The sequence below is a fragment of the Scyliorhinus canicula genome, chromosome 5 (genome assembly GCF_902713615.1).
Source record: "Scyliorhinus canicula chromosome 5, sScyCan1.1, whole genome shotgun sequence".
NCBI classification, from domain to species: domain Eukaryota; kingdom Metazoa; phylum Chordata; class Chondrichthyes; order Carcharhiniformes; family Scyliorhinidae; genus Scyliorhinus; species Scyliorhinus canicula.
Window position 1 is genome coordinate 29388215 of NC_052150.1, and position 22066 is coordinate 29410280.

Genomic DNA, 22066 nt, shown 5'->3' on the forward strand with positions numbered 1-22066 from the left:
TCCTTCTGAGTAAGCATTTGAATTGATAATCTGGTGCACCGCAATGACTTTTCTGTTGCTGCAACTTTGATAGACCTCGAACATACTAGCTGTCAGCAATTGTTTTTATCTTATTGCTAGACTAACCTTTAACTTTCACTCTTTCCCCCAACCTTCATCTTGTGCATCAGCTTGCCTTTGTTTCCTCAGTAGGTTACCTCTTGGCAAAGTATTTCATGCCCTTCTTTATGTTAATCCTGGCTTCCTTTCAGTGTTCTTTCTATCTCTTTATCTTCCTTTATATTTTCCACATCCTTTTTTTTTTAAATTTAGAGTACCCAATTAATTTTTTTTCCAATTGAGGGGCAATTTAGCGTGGCCAATCCACCTAACCTGCACATCTTTGGGTTGTGGGGGTGAAACCCACGCAGTCATGGGGAGAATGTGCAAACTCCACACGGACAGTGACCCGGGGCCGGGATTCGAACCCTGGTCCTCAGTACTGCAGTCCCAGTGCTAACCATTGCGCCACATGCCACCCTGGGCCCACATCCCATATTAACACTCCTCGTACGAGTAGAACACATTGATCAGAATTATTAGTGCTCTCAAGTGTACAGTCATTAATCCCATCTGAAATAATCTAATCCATGGTTATAATTCCATACTGGTGGCCATTTCCCACCTTCATGATCTCCAAGTTTCTTGGTTGCCTATTGTGGCATGTGCACAGTATGTTTGCCTATTGTAGAATGTGCACAGAATGTCTTTGTGAGGCCTTGTTCTGTGATTTATGGATTTTGGACTGAGGAATAGAGCTGGTATACAATGTCGAATGTGTGGAATTGTTTGTTCTCTCAAGGGCAGGTTCACCTGGAGGTAGGTGACATTATGACTGTGCTGCAGCACAACTGCCTTTATCACTGCTTTGTGTCCTTTTCAGTTCTAACACATATAATTGTTGTTAATTGCATAATCCAACAGTCATAAAAGTAGCTGCAGTGGTCACACGTTATGTTTCTTTAGCTTTTTAGGCCCTACTAGTTTGTCCCTGTTCCCAGAATGTTAGGCACACCTTACAATTCCTCATCAATGGTGAACCTGCAGGCTAGAGTGATATGTTGTCACATCACATCACAACTACAGACCCAAGTGGCCCTGCACCACTCCATGTCCAGGACTATGTTCTCCTGTTCATTACCAGATGATGAAGATATTCTTTGTGTTATTTATGTACTGGCTATACCGTAATTTTCAATGTCTCTAAACTTTACCCTCTACATTTTCTAAGGTAGGCTCCTATTTTTTGCTAACAGGGATAATGCCAATACCATCAGTATGATGCTCAGAGTGAGCCAAAAAAAACATTCCCATTTGGCACAATATATTGTCTGTATCCATAATTCCTTTGAATCGTTTTCTCAGTTGTTCTATAAATAAACACAGAAATTCAATTATCCTGTCTGCTATCCAGTCCCTCTGTACCAAATTCATCACGACAGGCTGCATGTGATACCTCTAGTGAGGTCTTAATTCTGGTAGCCTCATTGTTTGTTTGTTTGTATCAACTTGACTATTTATCCTTGGATCTGCTCAGCTCTCAAACCAATTCTCCATAGACAATATATTCTTACACTTCTTCAGATTATCACCCCCTTGTTGATTCATGTTGTCCAATAAATACTCTTAATTTCCTCTTCATCATTGTGTTCCCTAATCTTTTACATATATATTATGTTTATTCCTGCTTACTCTATCATGGTTCCTCTTCCTAGCCATTTTGTTAATCCTTGCATTCTTTACAATTTAAATTGATTTTCCTTATATTCCTCGGTACTTGGTTCCTTTCTCATATTCCTTACTAATTAACTTTCCTACCATTTGTCTCTTAATTCTGAATAACTCCTTCACATAATCCAATTGATATAGATTCAAGCTCTTTAACACGACCAATACAATTTGAAAACACATGTTGTTATGCAAGATGTTTTCTGATTCAGTTCCCTCTAGTCTATTGATATTTGGCATCTTGTGCTTGACAGTCATCTTCTGCTCCCTTGATTTTATAACCACCAAACTGCTGACAACCCAACTTCCATTCTTGGTTCTCATGTTAGATGATATTTTTAACAGTTTCTTCTTTTCAGGTAATTTACTCCTCTCCTTCAAATCTTCCACCGTCACCCTTCTCTTAAAACATATAGTCACAGGTTTACAGTTTAGCAAGAGACTCTTCGGCCCATCGTGCCTGCACCAGCCAACAAGCACCTATCTATCCTAATCCCATTTTCCAGCACTTTGTCCACAGCATTGGGTGCTGTTGTGTTTCACATTCTCATCTAAATGCTTCTTAAATGTGGTAAGGGTTCCTGCCTGTACCACCTTTCAGTGGGTTCAAGATTTCCACCACTCACTGGGTGAAAACTTTTTTCCTAAAATCCCTCAATCTTCTGCCTCTTATCTTAAATCTATGCCCCTGGTTATTGACCCCTCTACCAAGGGGCAGGTTTTTTCCTATCTACTCTATGCATGTCCCTCATAATTTTGTACACCTCAATCAGGTATCCCCTCAGCCTTCTCTGCATAGGAGAACAACCCCAGCCTAACCAGACTCTCTTCATAGCTGAAATGCTGCAGCCCAGGCAACATCCTGGTGAATCTCCTCTGAACCCTTTCTCGTGCAATCACATCTTTCTTATAGTGTGGTGACCAAAATTGAACACAGTATTCAATTGGTGTTTTATACAGCTCTGTCATAATCTCCCTCTCGTGTATTCTATGCCTTGGCTAATAAAGGCAAGTATCCCACATGCCACAATGGATAACACTGCTGGTTCACGGCACCGGGGTCCCAGTTCGATCCCGGCCCTGAGTCACTCTCCGTGTGGAGTCTGCACATTCTCCCGTGTTTGTGTGGGTTTTTGACCCAGCCCCCAAAGATGTGCAGGGTAGGTGGATTGGCCACACTACATTGCCCCTTAATTGGAAAAAAAAAATGAATTGGATACTCTAAATTTTAAAAAAAAGTATCCCACATGCCTTCTTAACCAGAAAGCACCCCATCATCCTTGCAAACTACCACCCCTTTGTTTTCCTCTTCAAAGATCCGCAGGTTAGGTGAGGTTATGGGAGTAGGGCAGGTGAGTAGGCCTAGTTAGAGTGCTCTTTGAGAGTTAGTGCAAACCCGATGGGCCGAAATGGCCTCCTTCTGCACTGTAATGAAAAATGAAATGAAAATCGCTTATTGTCACAAGTAGGATTCAAATGAAGTTACTGTGAAAAGCCCCTAGTTGCCACATTCCGGCACCTGTTCGGGGAGGCTGGTACTGTTTTTATGGATCATGTTGTCACCTCCTAAATTCGTGCCCATCTTTCCTGGAACTCCATTTTTGAATCCCTCCAATCACATTTCTGCTCCTGTCGAAGCAACTATTATCAAAGTCACAAATTACATCCTATGTGACTGTGATGAAGGTAAACAATTCCTTCTCATCCTCCTCAACCTATCTGCAGCCATTGGCACGGCTGACTACATGATCCTCGTCCAAAGCCGCTCCATTGCCATCCAAATGGGTAGAACTACTCTCACCTGGTTCCATTCCGTTATCACCCATCTAATCATACAGGAGAGTCATCTGAAATGGCTTTTCGTCCCCCTTCCATGCCATTACCTCTGATGTCTCACAAGGATCTATCCTTGGCCACCCCCTTTTTAAAACTAATTTACAGGATGTGGGCATCGCTGACTCAGTCACTTTTTATTGTCTAACCCTAATTGTCTTTGAGAAGATGGTGGTGAGCTGTCTTCCTGAACCGTTGGAGTCCATGTGGTGTAGATGCACCCACTGTGATGTTGGGGAGAGTGTTCCACGATTTTGACCCAGCGACTAAAGGAATGGCGATATATTTCCAAGTTAGGATGGTGAATGACTTGGAGGGCAGCTTCCAGGTGGTGGTGTTCCCATCTGCTGCCCTTGTCCTTCTAGATCAGGGGTGGGCAAACTACGGCGGCCCGCCAAAGGTCTTTATGCGGCCCACCAAGATCAAGTAATAAAAATTTTTTTTTTTTTTTAAACAAATTTTTAAAAATTTTTAAAAAATTTTTATAAGGTTAATGTGGGGGGCTGTTGGGTTACTGGTATAGGTGGATACTTTGACTTGAGTAGGGTGATCATTGCTCGGCACAACATCGAGGGCCGAAGGGCCTGTTCTGTGCTGTACTGTTCTATGTTCTATATGAGGCGCCCAGAATCATAACCGGGTGAAGCGCCATTTTTGAAAAGTACAGATAAAGAGGGCTAAAGGCAGGATGCCGCCGGGGGAAGCGCTGAGGTATATGCCGCACGCTAATTGGTTACAACCGGGACTATTAATACTATTTAAAATTGTGAATTTAAATTCACATTTAAATTGTGAATTGTGAAATTAATACCCTTTAAAATTGTGAATTTCTGAATGTGGCCCTTGCACGGAAAAGTTTGCCCACCCCTGTTCTAGATGGTAGTGGTCATGGATGTGGAAGGTACTGCCTAAAGAGTCTTGTTGAGTCCCTGCAGTGCATCTTGTAGATGGTACACATTGCTGCCAATGTTGGTTCGTTTGTGAGGAAGGGGTGATAATCAATCGGGATGTTTTGGCCTGAATAATGTCAAACCTCTTGAGTGTTGTTGGAGTTGCACTCATCCAGGCAAGTGCGGAGTATTCCATCACAGTCCTGAATTGTGCCTTGTAAATAGTGGACAGGCTTTGGGGATTCAGGAGGTGAGTTATTCACTACAGGATTCCTAGCCTCTGACCTGCTGTTGTAGTCACAGTATTTATATTGTTTGTCCAATTCAGTTTCTGGTCAATGGTAACCACCAGGAATTTGACAGTGGGGGATTCAGTGATGGTAATACCATTGAATATCAAGGGGTGATGGTTAGATTATCTCTTGTTGGCAATTAATGTTACTTGCTACTTGTCAGCCCAAGCCTTGATATGGTCCAGGTCTTGCTGCATTTGGGCACTGGCTGCTTCAGTATCTGTGGAGTCGCAGATGGTGCTGAACAATGTGCAGTCATCGCTGAACATCCCTATTTCTGACATTGTGATGGAAGGAAGGTCATTGATGAAGCAACTGGAGATGGCTGGGCCTGGGACACCACCTTGAGGAATTCCTTCTTTTTAAAAAAAAGAGTACCCAATTGTTTTTTTTTCCAATTAAGGAGCAATTTAGCGTGGCCAATGCACCTACCCTGCACATCTTTAGGTTGTGGGGGTGAGACCCACACAGACACGGGGAGAATGTGCAAACTCCACATGGACGTTGACCCAAGGCCGTTATTGAACCCGGCTTCTCGGCGCCGTGAGGCAGCAGTGCTAACAGCCTTCCTTGAGGAATTCCTGAAGTGCTGTCCTTGAATGAAGATCATTGATGTCCAAACACAATTGTCTTTCTTAGTGCTTGGTATCTGTTTCTCCATAGATGCTGATAGATCTGCTGAGTATTTCCAGTACTTTGTTTTTATTTCAAATTTCCAATATTTGCAGTATTTTGCTTTTACATTTGACTTGGTTTGATAATCACCTCTCTGTGGTATAAAATTAATTTGTCTGTTATGTAGCAAAACATTTTATAGGGTGACACATACAATAATAGATATGTCAATTATCTCTGGAATTATTAATCTTCCTATGCTGTAGTTGGGAGGCTGCATCCATGTGGAAGTTCATTTCTGTCCATATTCAAAAACCTTTTTCTCTTTTTCTGTATTTTCATTCCAGAGTACGTGGCACAGCTCCTGACAGCTGCTGGGTTTGAGGTGCTGGTCAATGAATATGTGTTCCGTGAAACTGTTAATAAGAAAGAAGGTCTGTGTGTTCCAAGAGTTTTTCTTCAATGCAAGTTTAAGAAACCAGAGAGAATACTTATAACCTGTTGAACTGTTACTGCTGCTCTCTATTTAAAATACAATATTTAGACACTCCTCTCCCGAGCGCCATGCTGTGCATAGTACCCTCACAGAGAGAATAGGCAGAGTAACGTACACCTGGCACTGAACGAACAGGGTGACCAACACCCCCCCCACCCCGGTTGCTGCTGCTGCAGGCCTTTTTCTACCGTTCTGCCAGGAAATCTAGGAATGGTTGCCACCTCCTAAAAAACCACTGCACCGATCCCCTTAGGGCAAATTTCACCCTCTCCAATTTAATAAACCCTGCCATATCGTTGATCCAGGCCTCCACGCTTGGGGGCCGCGCATCCTTCCACTGAAGAAGAATCCTCCGCCGGGCTACCAGGGACGCAAAGGCCAGAATATCGGCCTCTTTCGCCTCCTGCACTCCCGGCTCCTCTGCAACCCCAAATATTGCGAGCCCCCAGCCCGGTTTGACCCTGGATCCTACCACCCTCGACACCGTCCTCGCTACGCCCTTCCAAAATTCCTCCAGTGCTGAGCATGCCCAGAACATATGGGTGTGGTTTTCTGGGCTCCCTGAGCACCTAACACACCTGTCCTCACTCCCAAAAAGCCGGCTCATCCTTGTCCCGGTCATGTGAGTCCTATGCAGGACCTTAAATTGTATGAGGCTGAGCCTCGCGCAAGAAGAGGAGGAGTCCATCCTCCCTTGGGCGTCCGCCCACGTCCCCTCCTCGATCTCCTCACCTAGCACCTCCTCCCACTTACTCTTCAGCTCCTCCACCGAGGCCTCGTCCGCCTCCTGCATCACTTGGTACGTTGCCGAGATCCACCCCTCTCCAACCCACACCCCCGAGAGCACCCTGTCCTGGACCCCGCGTGGCGGCAACAGTGGGAACTCTACCACTTGCCGCTTGACAAACGCCCTTACCTGCATATATCTGAAGGTGTTCCCCGGGGGAGCCCGAACTTCTCCTCCAGCTCACCCAGGCTCGCGAACTTCCCATCCACAAACAGGTCCCCCATCCTCCTGATACCTGTAATGTGCCAACTCAGGAACCCGCCGTCAATTCTCCCCGGGACAAACCGGTGGTTCCCCCGTATCGGGGACTCCACCGAGGCCCCCACCTCCCCCCTGTGCCGTCTCCATTGCCCCCAAATTTTGAGGGTAGCCGCCGCCACCAGGCTCGTGGTATACCTCGTTGGAGGGAGCGGCAGCAGCGCCGTCACCAGCGCCTCCAGGCTCATGCCCACACAGGACGCCATCTCCATCCTCTTCCATGCTGCCCCTTCCCCCTTCATCACCCACTTGTGCACCATCGCTGCATTGGCAGCCCAGTAATACCCACAGAGGTTGGGCAGCGCCAGCCCCCCCTCCCCACCCCATCCCTACCCCGCTCCAGGAACACCCTTCTCACCCTCGGGGTCCCCTGCGCCCACACAAACCCCGTAATGCTCCTATTAACCCACCTGAAGAAGGCCTTCGGGATAAGGATGGGGAGGCACTGGAACAGGAACAGAAATCCTGGGAGCACCGTCATCTTGACTGACTGCACCCTACCCGCCAAAGACAGCGGCAACATGTCCCACCTCTTAAACTCCTCCTCCATTTGCTCCACCAGCCTCGTGAGGTTAAGCTATAAACTACCAGCCTGATGGTCTAATTATTGATTTGCCTGACTGAAAAGCGTTGGAATAGAAAATAATTTGCTGGCAATCATCCTTTGGACCACTTTGTTTACAAATCAGAAGAGACTACTTGTGCATCTGGAATCATCAAAATACTTCTGTACTTGTTAATTGTATAGTAACATTTTCAACTTATACCATTACTGGTTTACATGTTTACTGGGTTTTATTTTTCAATTTCTAATGTGTTGTACCTGTATACTTCAAACCACTTTAACATTTGTATTCAGCTGTATTATCATTTGAGAGGTTAACATATTTCATTGTGTCTATGTGCACATGTGCCTTTTAAGCTACAAACACCCACTGCCTGATGGTCTAATTATTGATTTGCCTGACTGAAAAGCGTTGGAATAGAAAATAATTTGCTGGCAATCATCCATTGGGCCACTTTGTTTACAAATCAGAAGAGACTACTTGTGCATACTCATGCATCTCTGCATACTGAAGCCACTGTCATTCCTGGGATGTGGATCTTTTCTTTGTAGACATAATAGGGTGAGGTTGGAGACAAAGGTAACCAATAGCAAGCATCCCTGACACAATCTGTTGATTGCTGGAAGCAATCTGCAAGAGACGCAAAAGTTGTATTAGGGTAAAAGAGGCAAATCACCACCATATTCCTGACACATTATGCTCACCGTTGGTTGCTGGCAGGATCTTCTGGTCCCACCAATGTCTATAGCCTTTTGCGTGGCTCACCTGCCCCAAAGCTGGGAACCCACCATGGGAGTTGCCTTTGGGACCGAAAAATCACGCCAGTAGGAAGGGCTGGAAATTCAGCCCCTGTCCTAAGGAACTGAAGGCTAACCAAGGAATAGAGTTCTGGATGATGATACCTACTTGAGAGAGTTCTGAGATGTTTGTCTCTTTGATTGGAATTGGCCAGTCAAAAGATGCTCATGGTATAGCTTTCAGTCAGTTGTAGTTCTTCTCTCTGTCTTTGTAAATTTGTTGTACCACATGGCTTTAGATCTTCTATCATGACCTACACTCCTGTAGGGTTTTAATCAAACTACAATTCAAGACTATTCCTTATGCCTTTCAATAAAAGAGAAATAAACAAGGGGTATTCACTCTACTTTGGGTGAGTGCAACTCCATGAGCACTCATGAAGCTTAAGATCAAACAGCTAACTTGATGGGCGTCCCATCCACTACCTTTAACATTCAATCTCACCACCACCAGTGCACACTGGCATCAGCATGTACCACCTACAAGATTCAATTCAGAAACTTGCCAACTTCGACAGTCCTTCCAAACCTGTAATCTCTACCACCTAGGGTAGCACGACACCTGGGAACATCACTACCTGCAAATTCCCCAGCAAGTCACACGTCAACCTGACCTGGAACTCTACCGCTGTCCCTTCACTGTAATTGTGCAAAATCAAGAAACTCCCTGCCAAATAGCACTGTGGGTGCATCTACACTACATGGATTGCATCTTTTCCAGCAGGTGGCTCACGACCACTGCCTCAAGGACAGTTGGGGATGATCAATAAATGCTTGGCTAGCCAGTGTCATTTGCAAACCCAAGAACATTAAAAAAAAAATTGTGCTGATGTCTTTGTAAGTGGATGAAGTGCCAAGCTCAAATGAAATATTTCCTAAGCTGCAACGAGAAGCAAAGGAGGAAATAGTGGAGGACTCTGACTATCATTTTCTAATCCTCTCTGCCTACACGTGTTCAACTAGAGGACCATTGTCGTTTAAAAAGCAAGGAATAGGCAGAGTAATTACAGGTCCATCAGCCTAACCTCAAGTGGTGGGCAAATTATTGGAAAAATAATCTAAATCATAATTTAGAAAGGTGCAAATGAATCAAAGGCAGCATGGATTTGTTATGGGAAGATCATAGAACATAGAACAGTACAGCACAGAACAGGCCCTTCGGCCCTCGATGTTGTGCCGAGCCATGATCACCCTACTCAAACCCACGTATCCACCCTATGCCCATAACCCAACAACCCCCCACCCCTTAAACCTTACTTTTTAGGACACTACGGGCAATTTAGCATGGCCAATCCACCTAACCCGCACATCTTTGGACTGTGGGAGGAAACCGGAGCACCCGGAGGAAACCCACGCACACACGGGGAGGACGTGCAGACTCCGCACAGGCAGTGACCCAGCCGGGAATCGAACCTGGGACCCTGGAGCTGTCATGGCCGGGATTTACCGATATCGTGGCCAAGTGTTGACGCCGATGTCAACGGGTCTCCAGGCCTAGTAATTGTCCTCTTCTTCGAGGGCTAGAAGGGCGCCGGAGTGCTGTGTGCTGCTGCGGCGCCGAAAGCCAGCCCTGTACGTCTCTGCGCGAGCGCATGCGCGTGGTTGCCGTCTCCGCGCCGGCCGCCGGGCAACATGGCGGAACCCTACAGGAGCTCGCCCGGGGGAACATCGGCCCCCCCACCGGAATGAGTGCGCCCGCCGATCGGTAGCTCCTGATCATGGGTCTGGCCATCGTGGAGACCCCTCCCCGCCCCGCCGGAATTGGATCTCCCGTCCATCCACCAGGACGGCCCGTCGGTCCCGCCGGGTGGGACCATATGTAAACCACGTCGGCGGGCACTTGGCCCGTCGGACGCGGAGAATCGCCACGGGGGCCTCTTTCAACGGCCCCCAACTGGTGCCGTGGCGGGCACGATTGGCGCCGATTCTCCGGTCGCCGGAGAATCAGTGGCCCGGCGTCGGAGCGGCATGGCTGGATTCTCGTCCCCCCCCCAGCGATTGTCCAACGCGGTGCAGGCTCGGCGAATTCCAGCCAATTTCTGACTAAGTTGATTGAATTTTTCTGAGGAGATTACAAGGAAAATTTATGAATGTAGCATATTTGATGTAGTTTACGTGGATCTCAGCAAGGGTTTTGATAAGATACCACATGGCAGACTGGTCAAAAATCCCATGGGATCCAAGCCAGAGTAGCAAGTTGAATCCAAAGACGCCTCAGTGGCAGGAAACTGTTAAATGGTCATTGGGCTTTTGTGACTAAAAGGCCGTTTCCAGTGGATTTCTACAGGGCTCATAACCGGATCCCTTGCATTTAGTGATGTATATATGTCAATGATTTATACTTAAATGGAGGATATGATAAAGAAATGTATAGGTGGTTAATGCCGAAGAAAGCTGCAGGAATATATCAATGGACTGATAAGTGGGCAGAAGAGTGGCAAATGGAACTAATGTCAGAGAAGTAAGAGGTAATTCATTGCGATGAGGAAACAAAGCAAGGGAATATGTAATTTTAAAAAATAAATTTAGAGTATCTAATTCATTTTTTTCAATTAAGGGGCAATTTTGCGTGGCCAATTCACCTGCCTTGCACATATTTTGGGTTGTGGGGGTGAAGCCCACGCAAACACGGGGAGAATGGACAAACTGCACACGAACAGTGACCCAGAGCCGGGATTGAACCTAGGACCTCGACGCCGTGAGGCAGCAGCACGAACCACTGCTCCACCGTGCTGCCCAAGCAAGGGAATATATAATGGTAGGATATTGGAAAGTATAGAGAAACAGAGGGACCTCGGATACATGTCTACTGATCTCTCAATGCAGCAGGAGGGATAATTAAGGTGGATCGGAAGGCATAGAATATAAAAGCAGGTAGGTTATGCTAGAACTATGTAAATGTAGAAATTAAAGTTCTAGTTATGAGGAAAGATTGGGTAGGCTGAGGTTTTACCCAAAGGGGATGGTGTTCTGGAACTCATTGCTTGAAAGGGTAATGCAGATTGCATTAAAAAAATACATTGATATGTATTTATTACCTATAGTGATTACACCTAAATGTGCTGTGACCCACAGAGCTACAATGAGCAGGAATGTGGGATTAGGCTAGTTTGCTCTTTTTCAACCCACCACAAACATGATGAGGTAAATGGCTTTTTGTACCCTAATGTTTTTATGTACCTAAAACAACCCACAAATGTGTTTAGCTCTCTGCAGCATACTGTAATGGGGTGGACATGGTTGTGGGTGGGATTCCGAGGAAATTCAACTACCATATTCCTGATGGCCACAAGTTGGCGCTAGAGATTACCCTTTTGAAATACTTCTGGATTGTAGCTGGCTTGGAACGAGAAATTTGTGATTTGACTCATGGTTGGTAGTCATTTTTAACGATACTGGCTATTGACTCACAGCATTGATATTAGTTTTTAATGAAAAATTGATCAACCTTCTATGTTAATTCCGGCGTAAGCATGGTGAGATAAAAAAATCTGTCTCTGGGTATAACAAAGCAGCAACCCACTTAATATTGCCAATCAGCCAGTGCCAGTTTGCACTTCCATCTAATAAATAAAAGGACAAATAATGTCCCTTAAAGACAAGCAGGCTGGCACAGTGGTTAGTACTACTGCCTCACTGCACCGAGGACCCAGGTTTGATTCCAGCCCAGGGTCACTGTCCATGTGGAATTTGCACATTCTCCCAGGGTCTGTATGGGTCTCACCCCACAAGCCAAAATGATGTGCCGGGTAGGTGGATTGGCCATGCTAAGTTGCCCCTTAATTGGAAAAAAAGAATTGGGTACTCTAAATTTCTATTACAAAAAATATGGACCATGTCCCTTAAAATACAGGTCAGTTGGTCACCCGGTGCACAATTTACCTTCTAACTTCTATCCTTTTAAAAAAAAACACTTCAGCTCATACAAAATTACAGTAGCAGCAAAGCAGCAATTACAGTCTTCCAAGGTACTCACATCACTGACTGAGTGACACATTGATCTCACCAGCTGCTACATGACAGCACAGCAATACAGGAAAATATTAATTTCCTCTGATGATCAATGCGGCTTGTAAATTTTAGGACAGCGTTTTCATATTTCCAAAGTACTGGTTGGTGGTGGCTGTCCCTTCCTTCTATTCTATTTTTGGTGAGCAGCTGTCCCGTCTATTCTATTTTGGTGAGGTGGTGGCATAATGGTAAAGTCACTGGATTAGTAAACCTGCTACCCAGAGTAATGCTTTTGGGACCCAGGTTCAAATCCCACCACTGCAGTTGGTGAAATTTGAATTAAATAAAAATCTGGAATGATGACCATGAAACCATTGTCAATTGACGTAAAGAAACATCTGGTTCACTAATGTCACTTAGGGACGGAAATCTGCCATCCTTACCTGGTCTGCCGACATGTGACTTCAGATCCACAGCAACGTGGTTGACTCTTAACTGCCTCTTCAAGGGCAATCAGGGATGGGCAATTAGGCCGGCCCAGTCTGTGATGCCCACGTCCTGTGAACAAATAAAAAAAGTCTACTCGGTCACAAGTTTCTGCCACGAGTCTTCAAATGACTGTACTGGACAATTCTTGACCCACAGATCTTTGGACATATGGGGCAGGACATTCCACAGGTTAATGGGACCCAGAATGCAGGATTTGCTTCCTTTTCTTTCCTTCTCTGCCGCCACTCTGCCTCAACATTAAGAGGTTGTGACGCAAAGTGTGATAGGCAAGTTGACACCATTTTGAGGGATTGCTCACAAGCTCCTCCTAATGATGTCAAAGTTGGCCCGCTTCAAGGAGGAGAACTTCAGAGCGTCTTTGAAGTATTTTCTTTGTCCTCCCCTGAAGATTTGGTCATTTGAGAGTTCAGAAATCAGGATCTGGCGGGAGCAATACTTTCCAGCCATCTGGACACAAATGTCCATACTTTAAAAATTGATTTTGCTGGGGTTTTGCCTGAATGATTGTGGAACTGGCTTCAAGACAGACATTAGCATATGTTCAGTGATCCTACCATTGAATCCACAGGATGTGGCAGAGGCATTGCTGATAGAATTTCTCTAGCACTCGTGTGTTGCTGATCCACAGTCCAGGTCCCACTGCAGTATAGGAGTGTGATGACAACAACTGTTTTGTACACCAGGACTTTTGAAGATCTTTATTGTCAATCACTAGTTTGCAGAAGATTGAGGTAGCAGAGTTGATTCAGTGTTAGAACTCCTTGTCAATGATGGGATTTTGAGAGAGGTGACTGCGAAGGTGTGGAAAGTACTCAACATAGTCCAGAATCTCTCCTTCAACATAAATGGGAGGTGAAACCTTTTGGCTAACCAGTTGTGAGTTTTGTTTTGACAACATTGAAGGCTGAGTTTCTTCTATGCAGAATTGACGAGATCGAGGGTGTCTTGCAAATCTGGTGCAGAATAGGCAACGGCACTGCAGTCTTTTGCAAATTGTAGATCATGAATATCTATGGTGGTCAATTTAGTTTTGAAGCAACTGAGATTAAAGCATTGGTATCTCCTAATTTATACTATTGTTTGGGTCAAGAATTTAAGTGACATATCTTATCACTCTATCCAGGTGGTGGGGTAGATTTCTGTTGGACTGGGTCGATTGGTGATGAACATCCCAAGGCACAAATATCTGGGAGAGAGAAAGATCAATGTCTCGGCCCTAAAGCAGAGAGATATTCCAAGTGCAGCTGACGACCAATTTTCACACATCCAACTCAATTCTAGGACGGTGGCATCAAGTACCGAAAGATACAACTTTTCTGTGATGATACATGCTGCTTATAAATCTTATGTTAATATATTCATATTTCCAAAGTGCGACACCAGAACCCTGCTAGTCAGATAAACAGGACACCTATTGGGACTTGAGCGAAAAATTAAACTCAAAATGTGATGGGTCTCCTGTAACTCATTTTGCTTTGAAATATTATTAATTTACAGTGAAATGCTTGTCCACAGGTTGAAATATTATTAATTTACAGTGAAATGCTGGTCCACTGGGGGGAGGGGGGATATCAGGCTTCTTCGCCCAATGATCTCACCAATGTAAAAAAACACATCAAAAGTTTTGTGGCCACAAGTGTTTTCCTCAGGGCATTCTTTACAGTTATTTGTTTGTAATGCCCAGCCGTAAATGATACTACAGGACCGTTGAAGCTTTCAACAGCCACTGTGATTTCTCTAGGAGTTGGAGGAGACAGCTCCACCTGAGCATATTTCCAGAAGGTAGCCAGATACTGCTTAGAGTAATTAGCAGCAGCCAGGGTGAGCTTGGAGCCCCCAGTCACCACTTTCTGCACCAACCACCACGCCACCTCCGCCATCTTCATAATGTCACCTCCGGGGAAACTTTAAGTCGGGAGTCATCCGTCCAGTCACTTGGTGCTTCATTAGTTTGTAAAATTTCCAGCAATTCATCTGAGGTTCATTAATATTCAACGTAGTAGAAATAATCACCTCAAGTACGAATTGCCATGCCAAAATAAAAAATATTTGGAGGGGAAGATTCATCATTATCGGTAGCTAAGAATTAACAGTTGCCTATGAGTAGGTAAATCAGCCAGGATTATTTGATAACAGGACTGAGAAGAGGCTTTGTACCCCTGTCACTAAGCTGAAAGGTTGGAAAAGGTCATGCTCAATTCTTGGAAATTGTCTTTCTTGCTAATGAGAATGTAGGTATCAGTAACTGGTGATAAGATAGTAATGCAGTACAGATGGTTCTCAATTAGAGTTTCCATGACACTGGTTGTGTCAGAGCTTGAGTTAAAACTAAATATATTTGTAGTCCCTCACCTACAGCTTTTTTGCACACTAAAAAAATTCAGATTATCACAAGTTAACTTCAGACGAAGAGGACCTTTCAGCCCATTTGTGCTTATGCTTCCAACAAAACTAACTCTTTTCAACTACATTTCATACCATCCAAGTGTTTATTAAATGCATTTAGCCTCCATCCCCTTCCTGTTCTAGCTTTTCAGCAACTTTGTATCAGTCCTAAATGTGCTCCTTCATGAACGTGAATCTGTTTAATCATTTATTTCCTTTCTTTGTTTTCTTTCTTCAGCAGTCCATCCACCAATAGCACACCTCCCCCACAAAGTCCCACTTCTCTATGTTGTGTCCTGTATGATAATACCATTACGCTTTAATTGTTAATGTTTGTTATCTTCTAATGTTATGATATTACATTTGTCCACAGTACAATGACATCTGCCAGCTCCTCAGTCTAATTCAGTGTTTGATCAGCCTCAACCTGATGTTTACAGTTCCTCCCATTTAATGTCGGCTGCAAATTGAATATTGCCTTATGCCAGACTGACTTGAACTGTTTGGAATACACTGGGTGGGATTCTCTGTTGCCCGACACCGATAACGTAATCGTTGATGGGGCGGAGAATCTCTTCCGACACCCAAATCAGGGGCAGCGGCGGTTTGATGCCGGTTTTCGAGTCTCTGCCCGCTCTGAAGAGCCGTATGTCACTGAAACGGCGTTGACAAGTCATCGGAAGGTCCTCCTGCGATGCCTGCTGAAACGGAGAATTTGGGGCGTTTTACGACGCCAAAATCAGCGTCGGACCCTCACCATTCTGGGACCGGTGAGGGGCTAGCAGCGGTGCTGGGTGACATTCCCAGCTCCCACGTTAAAACGCCGGAAGAATTGGCAGGTTAGGTCCGTGCATTGCCGGTGCCATGTTGTATGGCTCGACTGCTGTAGGTCGTCACCGTACGCAGCCACAGACCCGGCTGTTCTCCGGACGTTTTTGGCGCGGGAGCCGGGTGTATCACCCAGCGCTGCTGCTAGCCCCTCACCGGTCCCGGAATCGGTGAGGGTTCGGCGTCGATTTTGGCATCGTAAATCGCACATGAATTCTGAGTTTCAGCAGGCACTTAGCTGCTGAAACAGAGAATCCAGCCCTCTTTGTCTGAGGTGAAGGGTTGTACAGCCTCAGTGTGACCTGTTGGTTTAAGGAAACAACTGACCTGCCATTATGGCCCAACATCCAATTTGTTTTCTTCATCAGCATTTCACAATGTTTGAAGTGGTGAGTCAATTAGCACAAAGTCACCTCTTTCAATGTCTTCTCAGTTTTGTGCTTTCCATGGAGTATAGGAGCCTCCTATTCTTGCTTCCAGTATGCAAGTACCTTGCACTTGATCAGAATGAATGTCACTTGCTGGTGATCAGCTCGGGTACAAACACTATCTAGTTCTTGTAATGTGAAAGTAAATTGAAAATGAAATAAAACAGAAAATGCGGGAATGGAAAGGTTGGTTTTGAGGTTATGAGCAATTTCATTCTCACTTACTTGTGAAACAAGCTGGTTAGTCCCCGACAACCCAAAGGATGTGCAGGGCAAGTGAATTGGCCACCCTAAATTGCCCCTTAATTGGGAAAAAAAAATTGGATACTCTTAAGTTTATAAAAAAAACAACATAGCTGGTTAGTTAGCAAATCAGCTCTATGGTAATGAGTCAAATACTCACTATTCCAAAGCTATAAAAGAAGTTTCAAAACACTTAATATGGAGAAAATAAATTCAACCTATTTAACATTATTTATAAACCTTAATATTCCAGAAAGTGAAGTACAATGCCATGAATCTTTTTTGAATATTTTCTTTCCATGCTTGCTTTTGGCTTCTGTATTCCACACTGACCTTGTGTGAAGAAGGCAGATGGCTCCTGGTATCTGAATGCTGAGAGGCACCTCAGAACTGCTGGGCACTTTACTTGGTGATTATCGACTATTAGTAATGTTAGCCATTGTTCACGTGGTAGCATTTTCACCTTTGATTCAGACGGTTGTAGATTAAGAACCACTGCAGGGACTTAAAAGTACAGGTTGACTTTCCAATGCAGTACCTCTGCATTATTGGAAGTGCAGTTATTTGAATAATATATTAGCCTAAGATCCTATCTATCCTCTCAATTGAGTGTACAGGTCCTGTGACACTATATAAATCCCTGAGCCAATATTTATTAATGAAGGCAGGACAAAGACCAAGCTGATGCTTTTTTAACCATCTTCAACCAGAAGATCCATCTTTGGGTTCTACCAGGACCACATGACTCAAGACCTCATTATAGCTTTCATCTAAGCATGGAAAAAATAGCAGAATTCCAGAGGTGAGTGACTCCACTTCATGTCAAGGCATATTTGACAGATTGTGGCATCAAGGAACCCGAGCAAAATTTAAGTAATTAGGAATCAATGGGAAAGTTCTCTGTTGGCTGGAGTCAAACCTAGCACAAAGGTTATAGTTGTTAGATACCAATAATCTCAGCCCAAGGATGTCTTCAGAGCAGTATCATAGACCGTACAATCTTCACCTGCTTCATCAAAGACCTCCCACCATAGGGTCAGAAGTGGGGATGGTATAATTGCACAGTATTCAGTACCATTCACAACTCGGACATTAAAGTATTTTTGCTCACATGCAGCACAATCTGATGTTCAAGCTTGGATCAATAAGTAGTAAGTAACATTTGTCCCACACAAGTGCCAGGCAATGCCCATCCCCAATAAGAAAATATCTCATGACTTCCCCATGCTATTATTCTTGTCCAATCCCTCACAATCAACATTCTAGTGGTTTCCGAGGATCAGAAACTTTATGAATACTGTTGCTACAAGAACAGGCCAGAGGCTGGATATTTTCTGGTGGGTGGCTCATCTCCTGAATCCCTAAAGACTTCAAACCACCCACAATGCACAAGTCAGGAATGTTATGGAATATTCTCCACTTGTCTGAACGCAGATCTAAAAACACTCAAGACGTTCAATGCCATCCAGGACAAAGCTGCCCGCTTAAATGTCATCCCATCCTCTTTAGACATTCGTCTTCACCACCAGAGTATTTTGGGTGCAGTGTGTATTATATTCACCATGCAGTCCAGGAATTCACCAAGGTTTCTTTAAAAGCAGCTTCCAAACTAGTGACCTCCCCTAACTCGAACAACAAGAGCAGCCGATGGATGATGGGAATACCGCCACTTCTAAGTTTCCTTCCAGGTAACACACCATCCTGGCTTGAAAATGTATTGCCACCTCCTGGTACTCCACATGTAATAGCATTGTTATGAGAATGCAACTGAGGTGGTTCAAGCACGCAGCTCAGCACCACCTTCTCAAGGTTTTGGAGGTGAGACGTAAATGCTGGCCTTGCCAGTGGCACCTACGTCTCGTGATTGAATTAAATTGCCTTCAACCAACATCACTAAATACAGATTGGCCAATATTGCCTTGCTAGGTTGTGTACAAATTGGCTGCTGCGTTTCTTACATTATTATCAATTATTATACTTCAAAAGTACTTAATTGGCAGAAAAGTACTTCGGAATTTCCTAATTTTGTGAAAGGCACCAATCTTCACCTTGGGAAAAAGGTCCAATCTTCTTTGGCCCATTCAATTTGACAAAGTGTTGAAGTCATACACATTATATATGGTAATGAGGGAAAGAAAACTACATTTTACCATTCCTTAGTATGGCACATTGCAGATCCAACTCACAATTCTACTGGAGCAATAGAGTGCTGTACAGAGAATTTTTTTTAGCCGTTTCTGTAACCTTATCCTCATTATCTCACAATAATAAAAGCATATAGGCACGGAATGTTTACTCTGGAAGCATACCATCTTACATAACACATTTTTCTATTCAAGATTTAGCTGTGATAGAAAAAAAACTACAGTGCCTTTCACAGCCTTGGGATGTCCAAAGAACTTTTCAATCAATAAAGTACTTTTGAAGGGCAGCATGCTAGCATAGTGGTGAGCACAGTATCTTCACAGCTCCATGGTCCCAGGTTCGATTCTCGGATTGGGTCACTGTCTGCACGTTCCCCCCTGTGTGTGCGTGAGTTTCTTCCTGATGCTCCGGTTTCCTCCCACATTCCAAAGATGTGCAGGTTAGGTGGATTGGTCATTCTAAATTGCCCTTTGTGTCCAAAAAGGTTAGGTGGGGTTACGGGGATAGGGTGGAGGTGTGGGGCTGAGGTAAGTTGCTCTTTCCAAGGGCCGGTGTGGCTGAATGGCCTGCACTGTAAATTCTATGAAATCTATGAAGTACAGAGAAGTTAATTAGCATTTTCAATTCTCGAATACTAATCCAATTTTCAATTCCAGCCTTGGGTGACTGTTTGTGTGGAATTTGCCCATTCTCCCCGTGCCTGTGTGGGTTTCCACCAGGTGTTCCGGTTTTCTCCCACAGTCCAAAGAAATGCGGGTTAGGTGGATTGCCGGGCTAAATTGTCCCTTAGTTTCCAAAAATGTGTAGGTGAGATTCTGGGGTTACGGGGATTGGGCGAGGGAGTGGGCCTAAGTAGGGTGCTCTTTCAGAGGTTCAGTGCAGACTTGATGGGTTGAATGGCCTCCTTCTGCACTGTAGGAATTATATGGTTCTACTTATGAGACTCCCACAAGTAGCAAAGAAACAGTTAAGTAGACCATCTGTTTTAGGTGTTAGTTGAGAGATATATAATGTTCAGAGAACGGGAACTTGCCAAACTTTCAATAGTTCTGTGGCATCTTTTAAGTTTACCTCAGAGGTAAGACGAGGAACTAAATAAAACCTTTCCACATCTGGAAGTCAGTGGACTATGTTGGAACACACATGAATGTATGCTAATTACTGCCAATTAGCATCAAGCGCGTGTTATAGACTTTTATCCAGTCCAATGTGTACTGGAGGGCAAGATATCTGGCCTTGGAGTTTGGAGGCCATGACCCGAAATGTGTTCACCACTAACTCTTTAAATAGTGCCCTATCATAAGGTATTGTCAGGTGACCCATCGTCTGATTTTTGAGGAGCAGACACTAAAGTGAAGAATTCTGATTTTTGTTGTCCATCCAGTTAAGTCCATTTTAATTGTGCCTATATCTGCCAACGAACTCAAACCTGGTAATTTTTCTTATAAATCAGTGAGTCTGCCAGCTTCAGACATTGATGAATTGTAGATGAATGAAATATTTCCATACACAGATGTCTGTGCCGTCAGAGTGTGGGGAGAGGCTCTCCAAAGGGATCAAAGCTGCCACCAGGTTCAGTGAGGCCACCCTTACTATCCTCCTCTATGCGGTTGAGGAGAGACGTGAAGAGCTAATTTTGAACGGTGGGGAGAGGCTCAGTTGAATATGATTATCTGGGGTGTGATCCAGATCGCACCAGGAGTAGCGGGTCGGTGCATTGCGCTCAGCTCGGTGCCTGCCTCAAAACCCGCTTTGAGCCTCCTCCTCTGCACCTGGCTCAACGAGATCGGCACAGCTTGTCTGACAATGCAGACACGAATGTGCCAGCCTGAGTTATGTGATCAACTCTCTAGATCGACCTCAAAACCAATGACCTTCTGATTCAGAGGCATGTGTCACATCACTGAATCAAGGTTGAGGAAAAGAAACAATTAGAGAAACCACTGTTGGCATTCAGTGGAAAACATTTACACAGAATATTGGCAGATTCCTGCTCAATAATTCCAGTACAATCGGCTTTATTTCTAAATATAAAAAAGGAATGTTTTAAATCCAGAACAGTAATAGAAATAAAATGAAACAGTTTGTGTAAAAAAAAATTACAAACTTGCTGGAATACCTTTTCTAGATGGCTATACAATGAAGACTATTTTTTGCAAGCTGTGCTGTACAATAGATTCAGTGTACTTGAATAGATAATAAATAACTGTTAGAACCATAGGCCTTTACTTCGTAAATATCTAAAAAAAAAAGCAAACATTCATGGCAAGTTGATAAATGTCCTCTGAAAATTATACTAGGAATTATATACTTTGAGACAAAAATGAAGTGGTCACAAAAAGCTGGTTAGGCATTTATTTTATAATTCTTTCTAGAATCTTGAATGCTAAGAACTTATTAAACTGGTACTGAAACCAATCTTTATTTTAATGAACATTTTTGATTTTTACTTTATTTATCTCCTTTTAAAATTTTCACGCCTGATTGCGTTTCCAAGTAGCCCGTTCTCGATGTCTATCAAAGCTACTCTCAAGCGAGAGGGAAGTCAAGTTGGAGAATGGTTTATGTGTATGGGAGCTGATGTTATGCATAATTGCATCAAAGCACAGCCCATGTGGAACAGTAGGGTTAGAACATAGAACAAACAGTGCAGAAGGAGGCCATTCGGCCCATCGAGTCTGCACCGACCCACATTAAGCACTCACTTCCACCCTATCCCCGTAACCCAATAACCTCCCCTAACCTTTTTGGACACTAAGGGCAATTTAGCATGGCCAATCCACCTAACCTGCACGTCTTTGGACTGTGGGAGGAAACCGGAGCACCCGGAGGAAACCCACGCAGACACGGGGAGAACGCGCAGACTCCGCCCAGGCAGTGACCCAGCGGGGAATCGAACCTGGGACCCTGGCGCTGTGAAGCCACAGTGCTATTCACTTGTGCTACCGTGCTGCCCTTGATTGCTACCGTTGCTTTGTGAACCTTACTGGATACGGGTGTCTTTTGCAAGTGTGTTTCTCTCTGAAAGCAGGCGGAGCTAAAATGACATAACCATCAGTTTGAATGTAAATGGTGCTTTGAGCAACGTGTAAAATGTCTAGAACTCAGAGTCACTTAGTATAACTAACGTTAGTATAAATATACAAATTGGAACAGGCTTGTTATGGTAAAAACAGAAAATACTGGCAAAATTCAGCAGGTCTGGCAGCATCTTTGGCGAGACCAGAGTTAATGTTTTGAGTCTGTACGACTTTTCTTCAGAGTTAAAGAGAGG

The 22066-nt window shown here is 44.2% G+C and overlaps 1 protein-coding gene across 3 annotated transcripts in view; it reads left to right on the plus strand.

The window, feature by feature from the left end:
- The window catches only part of mettl6 (methyltransferase like 6), a 70204-nt gene extending 51272 nt beyond the window's left edge, over window positions 1-18932 (plus strand). The window contains exons 7-8 of one of the 3 annotated variants that reach the window (XM_038796847.1): window positions 5746-5832; window positions 15522-18932. In XM_038796847.1, coding sequence (XP_038652775.1) covers window positions 5746-5832; window positions 15522-15529 — 95 coding nt within the window. In that variant the 3' untranslated portion in view covers window positions 15530-18932. Of the gene's footprint in view, window positions 1-5745; window positions 5833-13886 lie in introns of all 3 variants that reach the window. The other 2 variants (XM_038796846.1, XM_038796848.1) reach the window with 2 other exon arrangements.
- The last annotated feature ends 3134 nt before the right edge of the window (window positions 18933-22066 follow it).